Genomic DNA, 23,558 nt, shown 5'->3' with positions numbered 1-23,558 from the left:
TTGCAATATTGTTACAAGGACACCCTTCGATGATATACAGTACCTGTGTAGTCATAGCATACCATCAGCCACTAAGGGTCCTCTTTGAGCTGAACAAGGCAGTGAAAACTCTACAGTCTATTGTGGATTAAGTGGGACATTGAGCTACTTAACTAGATAAACAGGTTTAGTATTGCGATATACACTGAATGTGATATGAAGGACTACAAAAGGGCCTATATTAGTTTATTTGTGGTGAGGATTGATTTACTGATGACGATTTGTCCAGCACTTGTTACTAAAGAGATCAAGCATTGGTGAAATACTTATTTTTATAATAGCCCAGTAGCCTATATACTAATAATAACAAATTATTATCATTATTATAATAACAAATAATAATAATTATATTTATAATACAATTTAACAATAATTATTATTATAATATGTATAATTATACTTGGAAAATACAGAGAACTGACATTTACAATAACTAAGTATTTTCTGGCATTATTTGAAGTTCTTGCTCATAAATCTAGACTATATGTTTGAGATACCTTTGTAAATGAAATAGTGTGAGGCGAGGGGATGTACATGCAGGCCGGTGTCGGGTTTCATTTCCCGGGTGGGATCAGTTGAGTTTGGTCTTGTTTTGGTTCTGTGTGGAAGTCTAAACGCGGTGCTGTCTGGTTCTTGTTCAAACACTGAAATCTGGTCAAGCCTCAAGCCCTGCTGCTGCTGCTGCTGCGGATGGATACAGGTTGCATGTTTTCTTACCCTCAGGCTCGCCTGCCAGGTGCACATCCTTAACATTTCTCTACACCATTACAGCAGTCAACATGAAGCCCGAGAGGGAGGACATCATTTTTCAGGCTCTCCTCTTGATCCACAGTAAGTAAACTAGAGTTTGGAGAGTATAGCATTGTTTTACATATGTCCCAGTTGTGTGTATCCAAGAGTATGCATTCTAAACTTGTCATTATTGTTTTTAAATGGTTGCCAGTACTTGAATGGATTACATTTAAAGTGTTTTGTTTTTTCCCCATATTTTCTTCCATGCTGGCTGCATATTTAAAGACTTTGAAATCACCAAGAAAAACCAAGAAAACACATCATTGGCTGACCTTTAGAAACAGAACATTTTGAGTATTTTGAGATTAATAGGAAAGCCAGCCCTGACCTGATGATTTCCTTCTGTCCACCTCCTGCTTCAAGCACATTCCTGTCAGATGAGTTTTACTGACTCTGGGTCCAAAAACACTTTTAGTCTACTGCACATTGTAATCATAAGCTTCAAGAGTGCTTTGAACTATTGTTTTCATTAATATTTCGGTTTTTTTAAGCCTCAGTTGATTGGCACTTGATCTCATGTGCAGACCCTGAATGATTTCATTAATTGAACCAATTGAGTTGAGTCTGCATTAAGAAAGCCTTTCAACATGCAAGAGTTTAACATTTTAACACAATATGCAGTGGCAGTCTGGCAGCGTCTGTGTAATTTGTACGTTCACTACCTCTGTTTCTATTTCAGTCCCTGTTGCCTGCCTCTTCACTGCAGGTATGTGTTTCTGTGTGTGCAGTTGAGATTCACATAATGCATTTGTATTCAGGGACTTAGTGTGTAAACACCCCCCCCCCCCCCTCTCTAGTGTCAGGTCAGTTTGGCAGCAGCAGCAGTGTGGTGGTGGCAGGGTACAATGTGAGCGCCCCCGCTGGGTCCAAAGTGCTGCTACAGTGTGTGAGCGGCCGCATGGTGTGGACCAGAGACCAGCTGAAGGACAGGCAGAGGGTGGTGCACTGGGACATGTACCGGGCCCGGCCAGACTACGCCATGGAGAGGGTGCTGGACATGTACTCTGCGGGGGAACAGAGGATCTACAACTCCTACAACCAGGGTCGGGTGGGCCTCAGCCACAGAGCCTTCAAGGATGGGAACTTCTCCCTGGTCATCAAAGGTCACTCTCTTTCACTCTCATGTCTGTAGCTGCTGGAGAATTGGTCTCATCATGTGACGGTCATTATTACTTTGTCGGTCTGATTCATTTCAGCTCAACTTTAATGTCACAAGTCATAAACACAACTGCTCTCTTAACCCTTAGATGCATAAGTGGATATTTGTTGACCCGGTGAGGTGGTTTTCTTGAAGTTTCTTGGTAATTACATTTTTTTATCATTTCATATTCCAGCTATTCTTCAAAAAACATGTTTTGGATATCATGCCATTCTAATTTAAAATTTTAATTTTAAGAAATTGTAGTTTTTGTATTACTACCCCAAGCTTCCATAAGTGGATAAATAATGACCCGCATGCATTTTCTATGGAATCCTATGGGGAAACGTTTTTTTCAAAATGTAATTTTTTCCCCTGAAATTATAAATAGTGAAAAATTAAATATAAAATATTTCTAGTGTGAACCAAAATATAATACTAAATATTATACAAGTGATTTTTCTTAACCAAAATGACAAAAATGGCATAAAACATAAAAATTATTCTAATACGGGTCCTTTTTGACCCACTTATGGAAGAGTGTATGGGTCCAGTCACTCGTGCATCAAAGGGTTAAGTGGACTAAATACACCCAGATTTAGGGTCAATGTACACTTACCCTCAAGTCTGCCATCAATTTTGGTTCAAACCAGTAGGGAAAAAGTGAAATGCTAGAAAATAATTATTTAGACATGTTATTCATATTTGACCATAACATTGTCTTAATTTATGTATTTGTTTGTTAAAGTTACATTTCCCAATAGAGAAATAAGTCAGTTAAGTTTTCAGCAGAAGTTGTTAATCAGATCCTGATGCATCCCATCTCAGGAGATTTTTAGTTGGAAATCTTAGTTTGAAATCTTGTCTTACATAACACTCATTTTACAAAAACAATTGTTTATTTCTGTGTGGTTATCAGAGGTGGTCTTTGTGTCATAACACATGTGGCAGAAACCTGCTGTTTTTGAAAATTGCACTCAAATGCTTGAGGGAACATTGCAACGTCCACATACAACAAAACTGAGTTGCTTCCAAACAGAAATGGTTTAGTGATTATTTTCTTAACATCTGAGCTTGCTTCTTGTACCTCTGCCATTTATTTTCAAGCAGCTGAAAGAGAAATTAGATGCAATGCAAAGCATACAAGATTCATGAACTCATGAACTACAGAATGGCGCTTTCTAGTATTTTACAGTAAGTAAATACATAACAAATATATTCTGTGTTTTTGCATCTATAGACGTGACGATGAATGACAGAGGTCTGTACTCCTGCAACCTCCATCATCTCTACTGCCACCTGTACGAGACAATCATGGTGCAGCTTAACGTCACCAAATCACGTGAGTATCACGCAGCACTTCAATCTTCAATGCTGCAGACTCAAAGCTGACTCAGTTTGTCTTTTGTTGCACATAAAGGTCGTAAAGAGCAGCGTTTCTGGGATGGACACAAGGCGGTGTATGTGGTGCTGCTCGGCAATACCGCGGTGCTGCCGTGCATCAACCGCCGCAATGTGTGGACAGACTGGAGCGATGAGGAGGAGGACCAGCAGGTGAGTGAAGTGCATGACTTTGTTTGTATCAGTCTCATTCTAGATTTACTTTTAATATAAAGGGATCATGTGGTATTTCGTAAAATACGCAACCTCTCTTACCTCTGTGCCCTCCAGGTGGTCCACTGGGACCGTCAGTCCCCAGGGGTCCGCCACGACCGGGCCGACCGCCTGGTGGATCTGTACGCCTCTGGAGAGCAGCGCAATTACGGACCGCTATTCCTCCAGAGGAAGATGAACATCAGCAGTCAGGCATTCTCAGAGGGAGACTTTTCCCTTTCCATAACTAATCTGCGGGTGTGTAAAAGGAGAGTTTTTAACAGTAAACACAGGAGCCCTTTAGTTTCAGTACATACAGTAAAGAAATATCTTATGGCAAGAGGTACACTTCCCACTGGAGTCGTGTTACTGTGTGTGTGTGTGTGTGTGTGTGTGTGTGTGTGTGTGTGTGTGTGTGTGTGTGTGTGTGTGTGTGTGTGTGTGTGTGTGTGTGTGTGTGTGTGTGTGTGTGTGTGTGTGTGTGTGTGTGTGTGTGTGTGTGTGTGTGTGTGTGTGTGTGTGTGTGTGTGTGTGTGTGTGTGTGTGTGTGTGTGTGTGTGTGTGTGTGTGTGTGTGTGTGTGTGTGTGGATGTAACAACACATGGAACCTCCATTAGTAATTCAGCTCTTAACAACTCTGTTGGGAAAATGAGGTTGGCAGTAACAGTACGTTGAGCAACTACATTCATTCTTTAAGACAATAACAATAGTAACATACCGAACAATTCAAGATATGCCCAAAAGTACTTCCCAAGAGTCCACTTTGTGTCGTTTGTAATTATAGCAAACAAAGAAAAGTTGACAGTCACGTCTTTGGATTGTCAGGGTCCTGGAGTTTTCTGATATTGCTCATAAATCAGAACATGGGCTCGGTGTGGCCCACACTGTGGACGAGACCAGCTTTCCAGTCAGCTTCAGGCAACACTCAGCTGACTGTCACACCATGTCTGTTGTTGTTTCATGTTTGAAGACATAAAGTATGTATAATTAGCTCTTATGTAACACACACCCTTTTACCCTGGCAAGACAGCAATAGATAATTTCTTAGTTTTTATGGATACAATTAAATAGTGATTGCTTAACTCAATGATGAGCAGATTTGTAAAGCATGTTTGTCACAACACAGGCTTGTTTTACTCCATTGCCCTTTAGATGCTGGCAATGTGAAGAACTTTTCCAGGATGCTGTGTGTGAAGAGCTGCATGAAAACGTTCACGTACATGAATTGTTTTTCAGATTTAAATATTATTACATAATATTATTATTATATATAATCAGATTTGATAAATAATTCAGATTGTGTGCACATCCAAAACAATCTATTCTGGTGTTGTTGTTGATAACATTTGGATCACATTTATTTTATATGAAGGCACATTCAGTATAATATGTGTGCATGTGTTTTTGTCTATGTGTATTCAACAGCCCACAGACCAGGGCATGTATTCCTGCCATCTCCACCACCATTACTGTGGTCTGCACGAGAGAAGAGAGTTTCAGGTCACAGTGGAAGCACCAGTGATTCAGGCCACCCTGCCAGCCAAAGCACTACCCAGTGAAGACAAAGGTAACACACACACACACACACACACACACACACACACGCACGCACGCACGCACACACACACATAGAAGTGCCGAAATCGAGGGGATGTTTTATGACTTAGTGGATGTGAACTATCATGTGTACAATTAGGATAAAGAAACACATCTGTTCTTTCCCTCACTTCTCCCTCTGTGCTTTCTCGATTTGTCTGCATTTATCCTTGCTATGTATGTTTCTTTACTCTCAGAGTAAAGAAACATTAGAGGAAAAGGGGGAGAAAAGCCCTCTCTTCTGAACTCTTCTGTTTGTTTCATGAGAGATTTCCGTCTTGCAATGTCAGCTTGTCTGACGCCAGGCCCCTGAAACCACTCACACTCCCTCATCGCCTCGCACCTTCTTCTCACCCCTGCTCTCCACTTTTTCAATATTATACTGCAACTCAACAGACATCTTGTATTGCTTTTCTCTCACTGCTCAGAGTGGTTTGTTATTTCCATTATCCATTTTCCTTCCTGCTTGTTCCTTTCCGAATTGTTAAGTTCCCATTTCTCTGTGCTTGGACCTGCCGTTCTCTGAGTGCGTTTCAGAAAGAAGAAAGGAAAGCGAGAAGAAGAGAGGATTGGCACATTGGCATGCCAGCTTCTTACCTCAAATTCTTGCAGAATGAGAGAGTTTTTTGTGTGTCTGTGTTTCCAGTTGGTTACTGAAGCAAAGCCCATAACGGCAGATGCATCAATGTGGGAAAATCATTGAGGGGTTTAGAAATGAAATGAGAAATGCCTGTGGTGAAGTGTGTGTGTGTGTGTGTGTGTGTGTGTGTGTGTGTGTGTGTGTGTGTGTGTGTGTGTGTGTGTGTGTGTGTGTGTGTGTGTGTGTGTGTGTGTGTGTGTGTGTGTGTGTGTGTGTGTGTGTGTGTGTGTGTGTGTGTGTGTGTGTGTGTGTGTGTGTGTGTGTGTGTGTGTGTGTGTGTGTGTGTGTGTGTGTGTGTGTGTGTGTGTGTGTGTGTGTGTGTGTGTGTGTGTGTGTGTGTGTGTGTGTGTGTGATTGATAGCGTGCCAACTCTGATCGCATTTCGGTGGAATCTCTCGGATACAGTGTAATGACTGTATCTGAAGGTCCCACACAATTAATCCTTCACTTACTCCCGAACTGTAGTGATGCAGTCATTCTATTGGTTAAAAACAAGATGCATACATGATTTATCTCCAGTGTAAGAGTGTGTTTGCAGTTTCTTTACTTAAGTCTACTTCAGTATTCTATCTTCTTATCTGCTCCTGGTTGCCCTCTCTGACTGTCTGCTGCCTTGTTGGCTTTGGCTCAGTTTCAATCTTCCCTCTGTCCAGCTTTCTGTCCGCTTCTAGCTTCGAGGATCCCACATGCTCAGCTTGTTTATTTTCATCCCGCTTCTTTTTTTCATCGCTTTTCTCACTATCTTTTCACTTTTCTTTATTAATAAAAATAACTGTTTTCTGTAGTTGTTGGACCAGAACAAGAAGTTTGATTCATCTGGGCGGCAGCTGGCAACCCAAACAGACTGAGCCAGAGAGGGATAAGGTTTTGGAGATAGGAGCTACACAAAGAGAGACTGAAGGACACTTTGTTAATGAAAGAGTGGAGAGCATATGTAGGTCACCCCTCCCTCCCTCACTCCCATCAGAGTTATTTGTCTGTGGAGATTGAGCAAGGAGTAGACAAACAAAAACACACATGTTCACATCCGAGCACGAGTCAGCATCTAATGGCTTTAAACCAAACAAAAGGATCAGGGGATTTGTAATAAGCCCCGAGCCTGTTTTTCAGGTCTCAGGCTCGAAAATGACATTCCCAGAACAAATGACCATATCTTCCCTTCTAAAAGGGTTAAATTAATAAAAAAAATTCTCAAAGTAAGGTTACACCTGTGAGTTGGATGTAGTCAGAATCAATATAGATGTTTTTATTTTAAAGTAAATTCAGATTGAACACAGTAAAAAAATGTAAATTATTGTGTCCGTCCAAAAATAAATAAAACTTATAGTGAAAACCACCCTTGAATGATGGGATGGTAGACTAAAAGCTTTAGGAATCCAAACTACAACATATAATAAGTACCCTGTATCAAGATTGATGCAAAACAAGTGCAATTTGACCTTTTTAGAGAGATTTAGCAACAAAAAAAACCACATGGGGTCATTTGGGTGGATTTTCCATATCACTGGCCCCCCTTGGTCGATTTTGCTGATTGACATCTCTTTCTAACCGTCAGAGCCAATGGAATCGAGGGGAACTCCCACATACTCCTTATTTGGTAATGTGTGTGTGTGAGACTTCCGCATACTAGCCAAGACCGGAAGCTGCGATAACTCTGGTGGCTACCATTAGCAGCTAACTTTTACTCTCCGATTTTTACATACAAATTGAATTATAAATAAAAAATAATATTACCCAGAAACATTATCAACCTATGGATTAAGTGATTCCGCCGCGTTTTTTCTCGTTTTAATGCCATTGAACCAGTCTTTTGATCAGATTGACAGCTACTGTGAGACGATCTCCCGTAAAAGCTCCGTAAAGGTACGTGTTGTGATGTCTGTGTTTGCTTCCCCTGTCAAGAGTTCGGATCGCTCAGTGATTATTTATATACCTAACTAATCTGTGGAACCTCAGCTTTAATTGGATATCTTGTATGTGCAGCTACGATAAGTAATAAGGATATCTTTTATCTTGAGTTCTGTGCCAAAGTGCGTTAGCATTTTTCGCTCAGGGGTCATTTAGATGCTTCTTATGAGACTTGTGTTTTGTTTTGGTAAAAATGGTTTGTATCGTCAGTCAGCTGAGATTATTCCCGTTAATCTGGTATGACACATTAATAGGTTCTTAAATATTAAGATCCCCTGAGACACAGTGTCGTGAACAAAGAAAAAAGTACCCGCCAGCGGGGACCTTGGGGCTTAACAGTTTGAACATTTTGTTTTCATGTATTTAGCAGAACAGCCGTGTATAAAGCGTGTTAAGTTTGTGTTTTTGGGATCAAGGTCTTTTCTAGCTTAATTTTTAAAAGCAAACCTTGGCTCTCCTCTGTTCTGTCCTTCCTTCACTCTTCCTCTCCTCAATTCTCTGTGTTTTACTGCCAGGAAAAGTAAATCACAGCATGACTTTCTGTCTGGATCTCATTTTGGCTTAAATGTGTCGAGTCTGAGGTCCACAGCTGCTTTTTGCCATGCAGTTTTTTCAATAAAGCAAAAATGAAAGCTGCCCCCTAAACCCCCAACCCCATCATGCATCTCAACACTCAGCAGTAACGCACATATCACCTATCACAAAGGTTACGTGGCAACACACACACAGACAGACATTTGTCTTTGTTGTTTACATGTAGTGTGTCACTGCAAACACACATTATGTTACGGTGTGTGAAGCAGGTAGGACCCAAATGCAGTTTAACGTAAAAATAATTCCTTTATTCCAAGGCTATGCTGACAAATACAGAACAGAACACTCACCGAGGACAAGCCAATACACAAGACAACCCGACAAAGAGAGACAGAAAACACACAACCTAAATACACCCAGGACTAATCACATAAACACGAGACAGGTGAGGAGGGAGGAGAAAACACATAGGTACCAGGTGAACACAATTGGGTAATCAGAGAGGGAAACCGACAGAAAGCAAACAGGCAGGAAACGGGGGTGAACACTTTACAAAATAAAATAGGAAACCCAAAGATAGAAAAGGACACAAAAAATACTAACACAGACAAATCCTAACAGTACCCCCCCCCCTCAAGGGACGGATCCCAGACGTCCCAAAACAAAAAACAAAAATCCAAAAACTCAAGCAGGGTGGGTGGAGGGGGTCCGGAGGAGGGACGCATCACTAAGCCACCAGGGTGGGAGGAGGGGGTCAGGAGGACGGGACTGAACTGACCGCCCAGGGGCAAGGCAGAGGACCAGGAAGGGGTCTCGGGCGGACGGCCCGGGGGTAAGGCAGAGTCCAAAAAGGGGGATTCGGGCGGACGGCCCAGGGGCAAGGCAGAGGACCAGGAAGGGGTCTCGGGCGGACGGCCCGGGGGCAAGGCAGAGGACCAGGAAGGGGTCTCGGGCGGACGGCCCGGGGGTAAGGCAGAGTCCAAAAAGGGGGTTTTCGGGCGGACGGCCCGGGGGCAAGGCAGAGGACCAGGAAGGGGTCTCGGGCGGACGGCCCGGGGGTAAGGCGGAGTCCAAAAAGGGGGACTCGGGCGGACGGCCCGGGGGCAAGACAGAGTCCAAGGTGGGGACCATGGAGGGGCGAAGGCAGCGGCAGGAAGAGTCAGGGGGCCGGGCCCGAGGGCGAGGACCGCTGCACTCAGGGGGCCGGGCTCGAGGGCGAAGACCAGACAGCTCCGCAGGCCGGGCAGGAAGGCGCTGACGGGACAGTGCCGGAGGCCGGGCAGGACCCGGTGTCGGAGCTGGTGGGACAGGCCTCGGCAGGATCCCCCACGGAAGAGGACCAGGACACGGGATTGGCAGGACCCCCGGCAGGAGAGCAGTCGGCGGGGCTTCCAACAGCACAGGACAAAGGGTTGGCAGGACCCCCGGCAGGAGAGCAGACGGCGGGACCCCCAACAGGACAGGACAAAGGGTTGGCAGGACCCCCGGCAGGAGAGTAGTCGGCGGGGCCTCCAACGGCACAGGACAAAGGGTTGGCAGGACCCCCGGCAGGAGAGCAGACGGCGGGACCCCCAACAGGACAGGACAAAGGGTTGGCAGGACCCCCGGCAGGAGAGTAGTCGGCGGGGCCTCCAACGGCACAGGACTAAGAGTTGGCAGGACCCCCGGCAGGAGAGGAGTCGGTGGGGCCTCCAACGGGACAGGACAAAGGGTTGGCAGGACCCCCGGCAGGAGAGTAGTCGGCGGGGCCTCCAACGGGACAGGACTAAGAGTTGGCAGGACCCCCGGCAGGAGAGTAGACGGCGGGACCCCCAACGGGACAGGACAAAGGGTTGGCAGGACCCCCGGCAGGAGAGTAGTCGGCGGGACCCCCAACGGGACAGTACAAAGGGTTGGCAGGACCCCCGGCAGGAGAGCAGACGGCGGGACCCCCAACGGGACAGGACAAAGGGCCGGCAGGACCCCCGGCAGGAGAGCAGTTGGCGGGGCCTCCAACGGCACAGGACAAAGGGTTGGCAGGACCCCCGGCAGGAGAGTAGTCGGCGGGACCTCCAACGAGACAGGACAAGGAGCTGGCAGGACCCCCGGCAGGAGAGTAGACGGCGTGACCCCCAACGGGACAGGACAAAGGGTTGGCAGGACCCCCGACAGGAGAGTAGTCGGCGGGGCCTCCAACGGCACAGGACTAAGAGTTGGCAGGACCCCCGGCAGGAGAGTAGGCGGCGGGACCTCCAACGGGACAGGACACAGGGTTGGCAGGACCCCCGGCAGGAGAGCAGTCGGCGGGACCTCCAACGGCACAGGACATGGGGTTGGCAGGACCCCCGGCAGAAGAGTAGTCTGCGGGACCTCCAACGGCACAGGACCTGGGGTTGGCAGGACCCCCGGAAGAAGAGTAGTCTGCGGGACCTCCAACGGCACAGGACCTGGGGTTGGCAGGACCCCCGGCAGAAGAGTAGTCTGCGGGACCTCCAACAGCACTTCAGTAGGGACTTTAGATGGGACTAGAGAAGGGACTAGAGAAGGGACTAGAGAAGTGACCTGAGGAGGGACTAGGGAAGGGACTAGAGAAGGGACTACAGAGGGGACTAGAGAAGGGACCAGAGGAGGAACTAGAGAACGAGACTCGAGAGGGGAACTAGAGAGGGGACTTGAGGAGGGACTAGAGGAGGGACTAAAGGAGGGAACTGGAGAGGGGACTCCAGAGGGGACTAGAGGGGAGACTAGAGAAGGGAACTTGAGAGGGGACTCGAGAGGCGAACTAGAGAGGGGACTCGAGGAGGGACTAGAGGAGGGACTAAAGGAGGGAACTGGAGAGGGGACTCCACAGGGGACTAGAGGAGGGACTAGAGGAGGGACTAGAGAAGGGAACTTGAGAGGGGACTCGAGAGGCGAACTAGAGAGGGGACTCGAGGAGGGACTAAAGGAGGGACCAGAGGAGGGACTAAAGGAGGGACCAGAGGAGGGACTAAAGGAGGGACCAGAGGAGGGACTAAAGGAGGGAACTCGAGAGGGAACTTGAGGGGGAACTGGAGATGGGACTGTGGCAGCTGGGGCCACATCTGGGTCTGGCACCAAGGCTGCTGGGACCGGGACTGGGTCCGGAATTGAAGCCAGAATCCTGGCTGAAAGGTCCGGTTCTGGAGCCGGAAACATGGCTGTAAAGTCCGGTTCCGGAGCAGGGACCGTGGCTGCTGGGACCGGCACTGGAGCCGGAACCATGGCTGCAGGGCAGGGAACCAGAACACGGATCCATGGCTGTGTGGGGTGGTACTGGAGCACGGTACCATGGCTATGTGGGATGGTACTGGGGCACGGAACCATGGCCGCTGGGGCCAGAACTGGGTCCGTAACCATGGCTGCTGGGGGCTGAACTGGTTCTGGAACCCTGGCTCTTTGGGCTCGTGCTGCCAGCCGTTTGGAGGCTCCGTGGACCTCCAAAGGCCAGACGAGTACCAGCGAATGGCTCCTGGACAGTAGCAAACACTGGGTGAGAAGCAGGGGCTGACGCCAGACGGACCACACCAATGCGTGTGGTATCAAAACAGGAGTTGGGAGACCTGGGTCTGTCAGGATCGGGAAAACAAATTGTGAGGTAATCCAAAAGCCTGGCAGGTAAGAATTTCACCAAACCTTGATTCCTCAGTGTAAGGTGGACTGCTTCTGCCAGAGCAGCATCTCGCTGCTGAACCCTGACCGCTCCTATCCATTGATGAGAGCAGGTAGCCAAAGAAAACATAAAATCCAATAATTCCTGCTCAAAAGGATCTGCTGGGCCCATATTTCAGGTCGGGTTGTAATGTTACGGTGTGTGAAGCAGGTAGGACCCAAATGCAGTTTAACGTAAAAATAATTCCTTTATTCCAAGGCTATGCTGACAAATACAGAACAGACCACTCACCGAGGACAAGCCAATACACAAGACAACCCGACAAAGAGAGACAGAAAACACACAACCTAAATACACCCAGGACTAATCACATAAACACGAGACAGGTGAGGAGGGAGGAGAAAACACATAGGTACCAGGTGAACACAATTGGGTAATCAGAGAGGGAAACAGACAGAAAGCAAACAGGCAGGAAACGGGGGTGAACACTTTACAAAATAAAATAGGAAACCCAAAGATAGAAAAGGACACAAAAAATACTAACACAGACAAATCCTAACACATTAAACTTAAACCGAATATTCCCGTGGGAAAAAAGTCAAGATGAATTTAAGTTCAACAGTCCAGTCTTTTGGTGTGCAAAAAAGAGGTTATGATATAGCCTACTAAGTGACAGTTGTTCTGTCATGATTACCAAACAGCTATTTATTTCATACATAAAAAATAATCACAATTTCTTCCTTAAATGATTTCCTTGAATATATAATACTTATTTAGCCCTGTAGTAATCCACTATATCACAGAAACTTACTTATTCACATCATTGCTAGCTTCTATGTGCGGCAATACTTCGTAGCACTGGAGCTAAACATGAGCATGCTAACATCATCTGATTAGCTCTCAATAAACAAATATCTTACACCTGATGCTAGATAAAGGGATGACTAAAGTCGTTTCAGTTCATCCAAAGGAGGATATGAATGTGTCCCGAATTGTATGACAACCCATCGAAAGGATGTTGAGACATTTTAACTCCAACGCTAAAGCATTATGGTTGGTCTTGAGGAAAATGAGAGTAATTAGAAATGTATCAATAGGGCCATCTTGACATAAGATGGTAACTGTTGTGACTGTAAAAGATAAATGAAAGGTAATTAATGGAAGTTCTGTGTTACTCATTTATGTTCTATGTAAAGTCTGGTGTTGTTTATACCATTTGTAAACCCTAAATGGTGACTGTTGTGATCTCTGCACTACTCAGACACCACTAAGGCTGAATCACCGCGAGTCATCAATGTTATCCTGCCCGACCAGAGACACCACTTTCTGATGCCGCTGGGCTACGTCCTCACCTCCTTCCTGCTCCTGGCCTTCATTATACTCATCATCATCCTCATCACACGCAGACGTAAAACCAAAGGTATGACCTGCTGTATCTTAGTCAGACTGTAGATTTACATTGAAATAACATTTCTAAATCTCTTTTTATCTTCTTTGGTTTCAGAGTTTTACCCTCAACCATCTATGAGGTGAGAACTCAGAAAACACACTCACATAATGACTGTCTAACCATTTAACACACTCAATTGTCTATATCATACTGTGATAGGTCCAGCAGAAGTGAGAGCAGCTCAGAAGAGTTTGAGATGGACATTGCTGATGGCAATGTGAGCAGTCTGGAGCCTGAAGGAGAGAAAAGACTTGGTAAGGATTAAGGAAAGATGAAGAAAGCGGCTTTTGTCTGGAGTGTGTGTTTGACTCTCCTGTATGGTTTTAGACTTCAAGAACAACCTGCTGAAAGAGAAGGTCCACACTAGCACTCAGCCTAAAGTCATTGATCTTGACAAAGGTAACACAACATCAAAGTCATATTAATGAAAAACAAATGTCTCATTTTCAATCTTCCTTAACTTTGAATTGTTCTACACTTCTTTGCAGAGATGCAGAAATTCTCTAAGTGAGGAAGAGACAAATAGATGGCGACACTTGAGTCACTGGCTGGTCCAGGAAGCTGCACTCCAAATTAAACACATCCACGTGCCTTATGTCCAGGCAAAGACAGCAGGAGACACAATGTTGTGAAAAGTAGAACAATCTGTTTGTTAAAAACACCACATTGAGGCCTTTTGTTGTTTTAATTGTAAGTATAGAGACCAAGGAAAATGTGTTACGTTTCTTTCATTGTACTTGATCAAGTCTGGACTTGGACCGTTGGCTCTACCTAGAGGGGACTTTTTAACAGTGCCGTGTTAAAGTAGGAATGTGTGCGCAGCGCACGTTAACCCTTAGATGCATGTGGGTCTTTTTTGACCCGGTGAGGTAGTTTTCTTGAAGTATCTTTGTAATTACATTTTTTTTGTCATTTCATATTCCAGCTATTCCTCAAAAAACATGTTTTGGATATCATGCCAATCAAATGTTTTATTTACATTTTAAGAAATTGTAGTTTATATATGCATTTTCTATGGAATCCTATGGGGAAACGTTTTTTTTCAAAATGTAAAAAAAATGTCTAAAATTATAAATAGTTAAATAATTAAATGTGAACCAAAATATAATACTAAATATTATACAAGTGCTTTTTCTTAACCAAAATGACATAAAAACACATTATTCTAATACGGGTCCTTTTTGACCCACTTATGGAAGAGTGTGGTCAAGTCACTCGTGCATCTAAGGGTTGAATACAGTTTTCATTGAGTACATTTTCATTTGATACCGCTTCCATAATTATACCTAAAGCGTAAGTAAATACCGTTTTTCTTCTATTTTTACTCACATATCCATCTTTGCTTAACTGACTGGACTGATACGTCACCGAAGCTTATGTGTAGCTCCTGCTTCCTGCTTTATGCTCACTGACCAATGAGCAGTGTATGTAGACAATGTTTTGTTCTGATGCTCAGATTGTATTTTTTACGTAATGTTACTTTTTACATGTATCTGTTTTTACAATTCAATGTGTGATGCTGATTTTAAAAGATGTGGGTATTCATGATTGGTTTAAGGAGTTAACTTGGCTCTTTGAGTTCAATGGACGTTTGGTAATGGGCTAGGAAAAGCAGTGTTAATAATATTAACAAAAGCTCTGCTCTATTCAAGTATTTCATAACAGTGAGCCAGCATGCACAATAAATGGAGTCATCATTCTTTTACTATTTACATCTGTGCTTGTTTTACCGTGTCAAATTAAGGGCAATGTAATACTTAGTGGTTCCACAACTGAATTTCAGCCCCTTCTTTAGCATTGGAGAAAAATATATTTGGGAACATACCTTTGTCTGAGTGTTCCAACAAAGGAATGAAGTGCATCTTTATATAATATAGCCATCTATAAATATGGAAAAACACTAGCAGTCAGAAAGCAAGTCCATGGGCTGCTTTTGGAAAGAGTAAAAATACCAGAAACAAAAAAAACAGATGAGGCTTTGTTATTTTAGTTGAATGTTTTATTCAAGCAAAAGGCATTTAGGGAGAGTATGGCACAAATGTACTCAAATTACTGGTGTCGACAGGAGAGGATGGTGACCACACATCTGTGATAAAAACCAGGACTGTTTCAGCTTGTCAAAAATACTTCACAATTTCCTTAATAGTTTTATCACTCCAAAAAATGAGCCCATCTTTATTAATTTGAGTGACCATAGTATCAACAATGCACCGTGAAAGCAAAATAACCACTATGTCTTAAAAACTACAGGAAATGCACCTTCAACAGTCCCTGCAGTAATGCAATTCATGAGTGAATATTAAAATGCATGTATTTGAATATGAAGAAGACAGCAGCAGGGAAGGCAATCATCCAGTGTGCCAAGTCTATCTCTACACTCAAACACGCACAATGCTCAGCAGCCGTGAACCCAGAGACAACCAACCTACAGCCTCCCTAAGATTAGTTTAAAAAAAAAAAAGAAGCTATTGTTAGAGGCATAATAAAACTAAAATATCACACGTGAGAAGAACTCTGCCTTGATCAGGTGGAATAAAGGCCAGTGTGACTAAACAGAAGACTTAATTACAACGTTAATTAGCTCAGCTAGAAAAGCAAGCAGCAGGTTTGTACAGTTGGAGCATTGAGAAGGCACTACTAGTTTACTCACTGCTCTATGATCAGTGAGGCAAGGCTGTATTTTGGCTGTTCTCCATTGGAGAAACCTATTAAGGCATCTGTCTAACACTAAAAGTTCCTAAGTGTTGTGCTTGAATATATAACAAAGGCAACTTCATGGCACCTGATTGATACCATTTGCAACTCTTAAACCAGTGTAGCACTTTTTAACTTCATGGCATGGTCTCTTTTGCCAAGCCATGAGTCTTAACATATAGACACTTATCTTAACGCAAGCTCATACGAGTTAATTGTTACCGAGTCCTTTGTGAAAGGAAGATGGACAGCTATGATCAGGTGGTTCAACAGTGTGTTACTGGTTAGCTTATCTGTTGTCGGGTGACCAATGAAATTCCTCTTTATTCAATCCAGAATCAAACGTCTTACACATAGAAATGATTTAACAGTTAACCATGTGCATAAATAAAATAAGGCAAACTCCTCCCACCATTCCCAGGTTGCCTGAAACATCTAACTATAATGGAAGGAGTTTCTGTCTGAATGTCTGTCCTTCAACTTTCTCAACAACCGTTCATACAATTGACTTCACACTTGGAAGGTATATTGCTGGGGACACAAGGGAAGGATTATATTAGTGGTGTGTAATGTACACACTGTGTAGTGTTTGAAACAGCATGCCATCTTTTTTCATCCATATGTGTGTGAACATTTGCAGCTAAATGAAGCGTTTACTCGAGCATTGCTAGGGGATGAAAGTGTATCACGGAGGGTGTGTTGCCCAGGAGCGTACGTCACACAGAGATGAGTGTGAAGTTTTTTGAATGAGCGGTTCTTGAGAATGATGAAAGCAGCAATACCGGAGACCAAGCTATCGGCACGTTTAGAAGAGGCACAGCACTAATTCAAAAGTGACAGTATAGTACAATTCTTTGTCTAAAAATTAGGACAAGATTGGAAATGTTGGCATCTGAAAAGTACAAATGTGTATGTGTTTGAGAGGGATCATATATTCAATGATACGCAGGGTTACAATACAAACCGACACACAGAACAGTATATCCTCAAAGGCACTTCTCTTAGTCTGACACACACACAAATCAATGGCTATTAATCAAACATAAAAAAGTAAATATAACTTGAGGAGAGTTTACAATCGCAATTTTCAATTCTAGTCCTGAGTTTGGAGTATGTGTGTGTGCGCTTTTGTATACGTTTGAAGATTGTTTATTTATTCTTTTTTTCATAGATTCATGCAGTTAAAGTTGAATGATTGACCTTTTTCCATATATATGTTTCTGTTTTCTTTGGCAAGTGGCAAAGAATTCCATTAGAAGTGTAAAGATGTCTGGTATGTCGTAGTAATGCAGGGTTAAACTCTGGTATGGTGACATTCACTTACTCAGGCACATTTGCAAACACACACCCCCCTACTCACTCACCCACTCACTCACTCACTCACTCACTCACACACACACACACACACTGAGGGCAAACCAGGACAAGGAACGAAGACCTCCTGCCAGGAGAAAACTGTGGAGCTCAGTTGCCAGTAATGGCATGTTGTCTTCCTCTGAGAGATTAAATATGAACGTTGCTCCTCTCCTCTTCTTCATTGTATTCTCCACTCCTCCTCCTGTTGTCGTTTTTGTTGTGATTTTAGGAGTAATTCCAAACTGTGAATGAAGGAGGTAAAGGATTTCAGATGAAAGACTTGGAAGAGGATATGTTTATTAACCAAGGAATGTAATGGCAGAAACAACAAAAGGATGTAGTATATGTATATATCTACACACTTTTAATAGATTTCAATAACAACCCAGATCCAACTGAATTCTTAGTAGAGTAATTACAACTCTGGCAACTCATTGGAAATCACAGGGATTAAATGATAACAACTGTAACAACCCTGGCGAAGAACATTACCACAGGTTTGATACTCACTAATAATGATGATGATGATGATCACTATGACAGCTATCAGGATGGCCCACATCTGCAAGAGGTAAGGGTTCAGCCTAGTCAGTGCCACACACATGAACTGGGATTAAGATGTCTATTCATTTGCAGATTAAATAACAATCGAACTTTCCTTTAACAATATTATTTTAATTAAATTATTTTGTGTGTGAAATTGAGCATGAATACTTTTGTATCTGGCAAAACAGAAAACATTGTAATTCCATTTGTTTGTTTTATCACTAAACTGTGTCTAGGCACCTTGCAGTTCTTCCACCAGTACTTCCTCTTCAGCTTGGCAGCACTGGTTTCAAACTGGGAGGCTCCGGCCTGCAGGGCGTCGGCTCTGTCGTCCAGTTCAGACAGCTTCTGGTCCCGCTCCAACACTTTGTCCACATTGACACGCATAATATCCACCACCTACACACACACACAGACAGACAGACAGAAACAAGAACAAAACAATTGATATCAGTACTTTTTGTAATGTCTCTTGGTGTAATTGATGTGGATGTAGGGTGATCCTGACTAGATACCATTAAAGATTGACCAAACACTGATTCACCTTGTTATTTTACAATTATAAGAATATATTCCAAGTGCATCCTAAGCAGAATGGCGACATTATTGCTGTAAGTGATGAGTAACCTCTGAAACCACAAATCAAGATGAACAACACATTACCGTAAAAGGTTAAAAAAATAGATATTAAAAACCTTCTGCTAAATAAAATAATATGCCTAATAAAAATAAATAAACAAAGCCAGGCAGATGTGAATGTACACACACAAACAGTCTTGCAGACTACACATAAACTGATCAACAAACCTCACAACTGCCCCTCCTTTCAGACAGAGAGGCGGGGCGGAGAGAAGTGTGTTTGGCCATGCGGGTGTTGCGTAACCGTGGCACTCAGAATGATTCCGGGCAGCCAATCGGAGGCTTTCCGTGACATGCTTATTTTAAATCACAGGGTAGGTGGGGCGAAAAAAATTAAGAGGGACGCCACTGAGAAATAGAACTGTAAAGCTGATTACCAGTGGAAACACAGAAAGAGTGTGATTTAGCAGCCATTACTTTCCTGGTAGCCTCACTGGCATGTTTTTTGAATAAAACATGTATCTGGCATGTGAGGGGACATGTGAAGGCGGAGTGGCAGAGAGCACTGATTACAAATTGTGATGATTCATAACGCCGTTGCCAAGGGTTATGCAAGTATCCAGACAGACATTATGGAAGATGGCAGTTACATAGCGGCTGAAGATGGAGAGGGGGGGGGGGGGCAGTTGTTCAATAACAACAGTTGGCTAAGTGAGAAAAATGACGCACACTGGGAAAGGCAGACTGTGTATAACTGCCTCTGATGTGTCCCAAGGCTCTATAGGTAACATTTGGTTCTATCGGACATCGTGAATCTGAAATTGAAAATCTCTAATTTGGAAGAGTAACATGGTCTCTGATGTTTGAGCTTTCCTTCAAAAATAATAAACTGTAATCAAGAATTTGCGTATAACTAATAATACAACATACTTAAATTGAAACTATTTGGCGTTATCATCCTTAACAACCAGTGTTAAAATGTAATAGTGGAGCTTTAACTGGATCTGGTATACCAGCAATCAGAGATGTCTCATACCTCGTCCACCTGGGCCTGGGTCTGCTGTAGGCGCCTGTTGCCTGGCGCGGCGCCAGCACCATCCGGACCGGCTGCTGACCTGATGAGATGAGGACAAATTAAGAGTAGATATTAGCCTTCTGGATTTTACAGAATTAAAAATGCATTAAACTGTTCAGGCACATATGGATAACAGCAGGTGATAAGTGAAGCAAACAGCCTAACCATAATTGCAAAAAATCATTCTTATCCAAAGTCTCTAGGCTATATCAAGACAACATGTGACTTATATAATTTCTGAATAAGTCAAATTCATTTAAAATATTGTACAATTGTAGGTAAATGAACTGATATCACTTTTTTTGTTAATTCAATGTATTTACAGGCCGTTTCTCAATGTCGAGTATACCTGCTGCAGAGCCACTATTTCAAGTATACTGCGTCATCGAGTGGCGCAGAAGGACAGTTTAAATGCATGTTAAATGCCCAGCATTCTGCGCCACTCGATGACGTAGTATACTTGAAATAGTGGCTCTGCAGCAGCTCTACTCGACATTGAGAAACGGCCACAGTGTAATGTTCAAAGCCCTATGATGGAGTCTGCCACACTGTAAAAGGCCTTTTTTTAAGGTTGGTGGTTTAATACTGCCCCCCTCTGACATGAGTCAACACTGCTCTGCAATAATGACACTTCTCTTCTCTCGAAAACAATAGGAAACTTGAAGCGGAAAGATCGTTTCGAGGTGATCACACCAAACTGTAGAGCGTATACAGGATGTATCTGGACTCTGGGAAAGAGGCCAGTGTGGCAGTTTACACCAAATGCTCAGACTCAATCCACATTAAAAGACTGCTGTAGATTAATCACTGCTCTTCCACTCCTTTACATGCAAAACTGTGATTGCACACCCATGAATACTGAAATACACACACAAACCATGAATTATGCTTTTATATATAGAATTACCAAATTAAATATGTATACTTTATAAAAAGGTATGAAACAAAAGTGAGATTCCAAAGAAAGAGACCAAAGAACTTAAATTGTCAGCCGCTCAAGTCACTTCCTTCTTACAGTCTAGGTTTAAAACATCACAGTCAACTGGAAACTGTTCTGATGAACACCCTACTTAATTACTTAAGGAAAATAAATCATGACATGACTCCTTCCAAAAGAAAGACAAAAAACTAACAAAACAATGGTGAAAAGGTGAACTTAACCGTTGTCATAATGCTTTTTCTCTTAAAAAAAATAGTTCAAACTAAAATTCTCAGATCCAGAGTTACATTTTTGTTTTCAATCAATGTAGATTTAAAACAACCACATTTCAGATCTGAAAGCTGTAAATAACCTTTAAATCTATTCTCAAAATCGATATTTTCTCGTGATGGACAGCCTGTCTGTTAACACATCAGGTTCATCATTCTTGTTGTAATGCCACCGGATATACCCCTGCAACTTGTATTTATAAAATCTCTGACCTTTCTGAACAATTTCTCCTCAATGAATAACCATATCTTCTTTGGTCCTTTACACATCAGACATTCATACTTGTCATACCACAAAAAGCAAAGGTGTGTTTAACATGGATGATGACTTCATTCTGTTTAAGTGCCATGTCCGCCATGTGAAGGCCTATTGACGGCCCCTTTGGTTCCAGTGACGGTTGTAAGCAGATTCTTGTGACTGTCTCGCATCACTCATGACCCTAAAGGTGACATGTGTTCTTCATAGATGTAAAACCAACAGACCGAAGATACAGAAATAGTCTGAGTAATTAGCTAGGACATTATTGCTTACAAAAGTTATTAAACCTGTTGAATAGAGCCTGAGAGCAAACGTTTATATTCTTCAAACTATACATGAGAGGTTGCAGGTAATAAGTTACATCCAGGGATATAACATTATTTTAGTAAACACAGTTTGAAAACTTGACTCAAGAGTTTGACCCAAAATGTATAACTCCAAGCAGAAACCAAAATGTATAAGAGATATGAATTTAGCTATGCTTACAGTTTCCATAGTGCATTGTAGAACTGAAAAATAGGCGTGCACATTAGACTGTTAAGGTCATGTGTCATGTATGTGTGTTGTGAATGTAATGTGCATCACACTGAACCGTTAGCTGACTGCATCATCAGCCGTTAACCTAGATAGATAAACTTCGCAAACATGTCAGCAAAGTCAAACACAAAAATCTGACATATCTTGATTAAATGGTCCCTGCAAGGCCGATATCATAAAAGCATGTTTCCCAACATAACACTGTCCAACTTTGATTTGATATTTTAAAAAATAAATTAAAAAAACTCCCATTGACTTAGCAAACCACTAATACACTTGGTACAATGTTTGAAACATTTGAAAGCAGGAACTATCTTCAGAAAGGAATAACATTATCCAAACAAGTACTATTCAATTATGGATGGATTTAATTAGGGCTGTAAAATAACAGTTTTTTGGTTTACACTTTCTGAAATAACGTTTTATTCTCATTGTTTTAGATATCCTTCCTATGTTTAGGGTGGTAGTAAAAATAATGGAAAAGGATTATGATTTCGCTTGCTCTGTTTTTCTATTGTAATATGAAAAAAAGATCACTAAGTCCTAGCCACACCACTTTATACCTACATATAACGTCAGTTAATAAACTTTACTAACAAAGTATAAAGCCACTGAGACATTTTCTGCTTAAAACTGACTTCACCACTACTTTTACCTACTTTAACTTCTAGTGATTCCCAATTACAGTTGCCATATTTAAAATGTACCTCGGAAATGTTTTAAAAACTGAAAGTAACCACGTAGCTAGCTCTACCAAACAAACAGCCTGAACACGGAGAAAAGGCTAGGCTAGCATAAAGCTAACATTCATATTTAACGATACGCAGCTGTTTACGGTATACAAGCCTGCACTATATTTCTTACTTTAAATGTCTAACGTTGTTTAACTAGCTAAAGGGAGAGGACATAGTTTGTGTTGGGAAAATAAACACATCCCTGCGATAGTTAGCTTAGCTTAAGTCTCAAAACTACGATTCTAGCACTTGTTGCTGCTAGTCACAAAGTTTTGGGCGTTTTTTTTTTTTTTTTTCTGTGATCCTGTTTCACCAAACTACCCGGAAGGTCGCTAGGCCTACATTACCCAGGTTTGACCGTTTACGATTGCAATGTAAAAAAAGTGTAGAAACATTAAAGACTTACATTGTGAAATGAAATTTCTTTGAACGACCGAAGCTGTTTCTTGTGTGCAGGCTAAAAGCTAAAGTGTCAAGCCGTAACAGTTACTGTCGTCGGTTGTTATGCTGCCTTTCCGTGCGCTTGGAAAATGGGGATATTGACACGTATGAAAATTACAGATACTTTATTTACTAAAGAAAAATAATAAAGTGAGAACTTCATTTTTTGCTTGGTGTAGCAGGATGTGATGATAATTGATTTTGGGATATTATATTATATATGGAATAACTTTGAACACAATCATATATACGATATAAATTGTAAAGATAATGACTCAATGTGAATTATTATATATCCACTGTATCATCATGCACAACATACATCTTTGGTGCTTGGTTCCCCAAATAAAATATAATTCGAAAAGAGCTCAATTGATCGGTTATGTTGTTACAAGTAAGGAAAGTACTAATAATTACTACTTGAAGTGGAAAAGGTTGATTTTACGATGAGAACTTGAAGGCAGCATTAAAGAGGCAGTAGCCCGTTGCCTCTTGTGCATAGCTACAATTATTAACGCATAACATTAGCTTAAACAGAAGGTAGATTGTACTTGAAAACATTGCAAATATCCAAATTAGTAATTAAAATAGAAAATGTTGGTCCTTATATTTGTCTCATTACAACCTCCATTAATTGGTTTGATCAACTGTCCAGTTATGCGAGGAAACAGTGACCACCCAAGCCCGTGATCAGCATGTGACATAGGAACGTCAGCTTTATGTCGTGTATATTTTAAGTAGAGTAGGCCTACTTCAAATGTGAAACACTTGGAATCAGAAAACAAACAAACAGATGGATCATCTTTGTGATTTGTGCATTCCTCTGAT

At 42.4% G+C, this 23,558-nt stretch overlaps 2 protein-coding genes across 2 annotated transcripts; one reads left to right on the top strand and one right to left on the bottom strand.

The window, feature by feature from the left end:
- Positions 1-614: 614 nt before the first annotated feature.
- Positions 615-15,012, top strand: LOC117446941 (matrix remodeling-associated protein 8-like). The gene is made up of 12 exons (XM_034083468.2): positions 615-870; positions 1,511-1,537; positions 1,629-1,934; positions 3,210-3,311; positions 3,390-3,523; positions 3,641-3,820; positions 4,988-5,129; positions 13,112-13,270; positions 13,355-13,379; positions 13,460-13,554; positions 13,628-13,699; positions 13,789-15,012. Exons 1-12 carry the CDS (start codon positions 819-821, stop codon positions 13,809-13,811), a joined length of 1,317 nt encoding a protein of 438 aa, XP_033939359.1. The 5' UTR covers positions 615-818; the 3' UTR covers positions 13,812-15,012.
- Positions 15,013-15,281: 269 nt separating this feature from the next.
- vamp3 (vesicle-associated membrane protein 3 (cellubrevin)) lies at positions 15,282-22,803 on the bottom strand. The gene is made up of 5 exons (XM_034082987.2): positions 22,696-22,803; positions 19,512-19,590; positions 18,137-18,295; positions 17,861-17,912; positions 15,282-17,592 (listed from the first exon to the last, which is right to left on the bottom strand). Coding segments are annotated over exons 1-5 (309 nt in total). The 5' UTR covers positions 22,698-22,803; the 3' UTR covers positions 15,282-17,575.
- Between the last annotated feature and the right edge of the window lie 755 nt (positions 22,804-23,558).

The sequence above is a fragment of the Pseudochaenichthys georgianus genome, chromosome 5 (assembly GCF_902827115.2).
Source record: "Pseudochaenichthys georgianus chromosome 5, fPseGeo1.2, whole genome shotgun sequence".
Classification (NCBI taxonomy): Eukaryota; Metazoa; Chordata; class Actinopteri; order Perciformes; family Channichthyidae; genus Pseudochaenichthys; species Pseudochaenichthys georgianus.
Note: the sequence above shows the minus strand (reverse complement) of the source record. Positions and strands in the feature narration are given on the sequence as shown.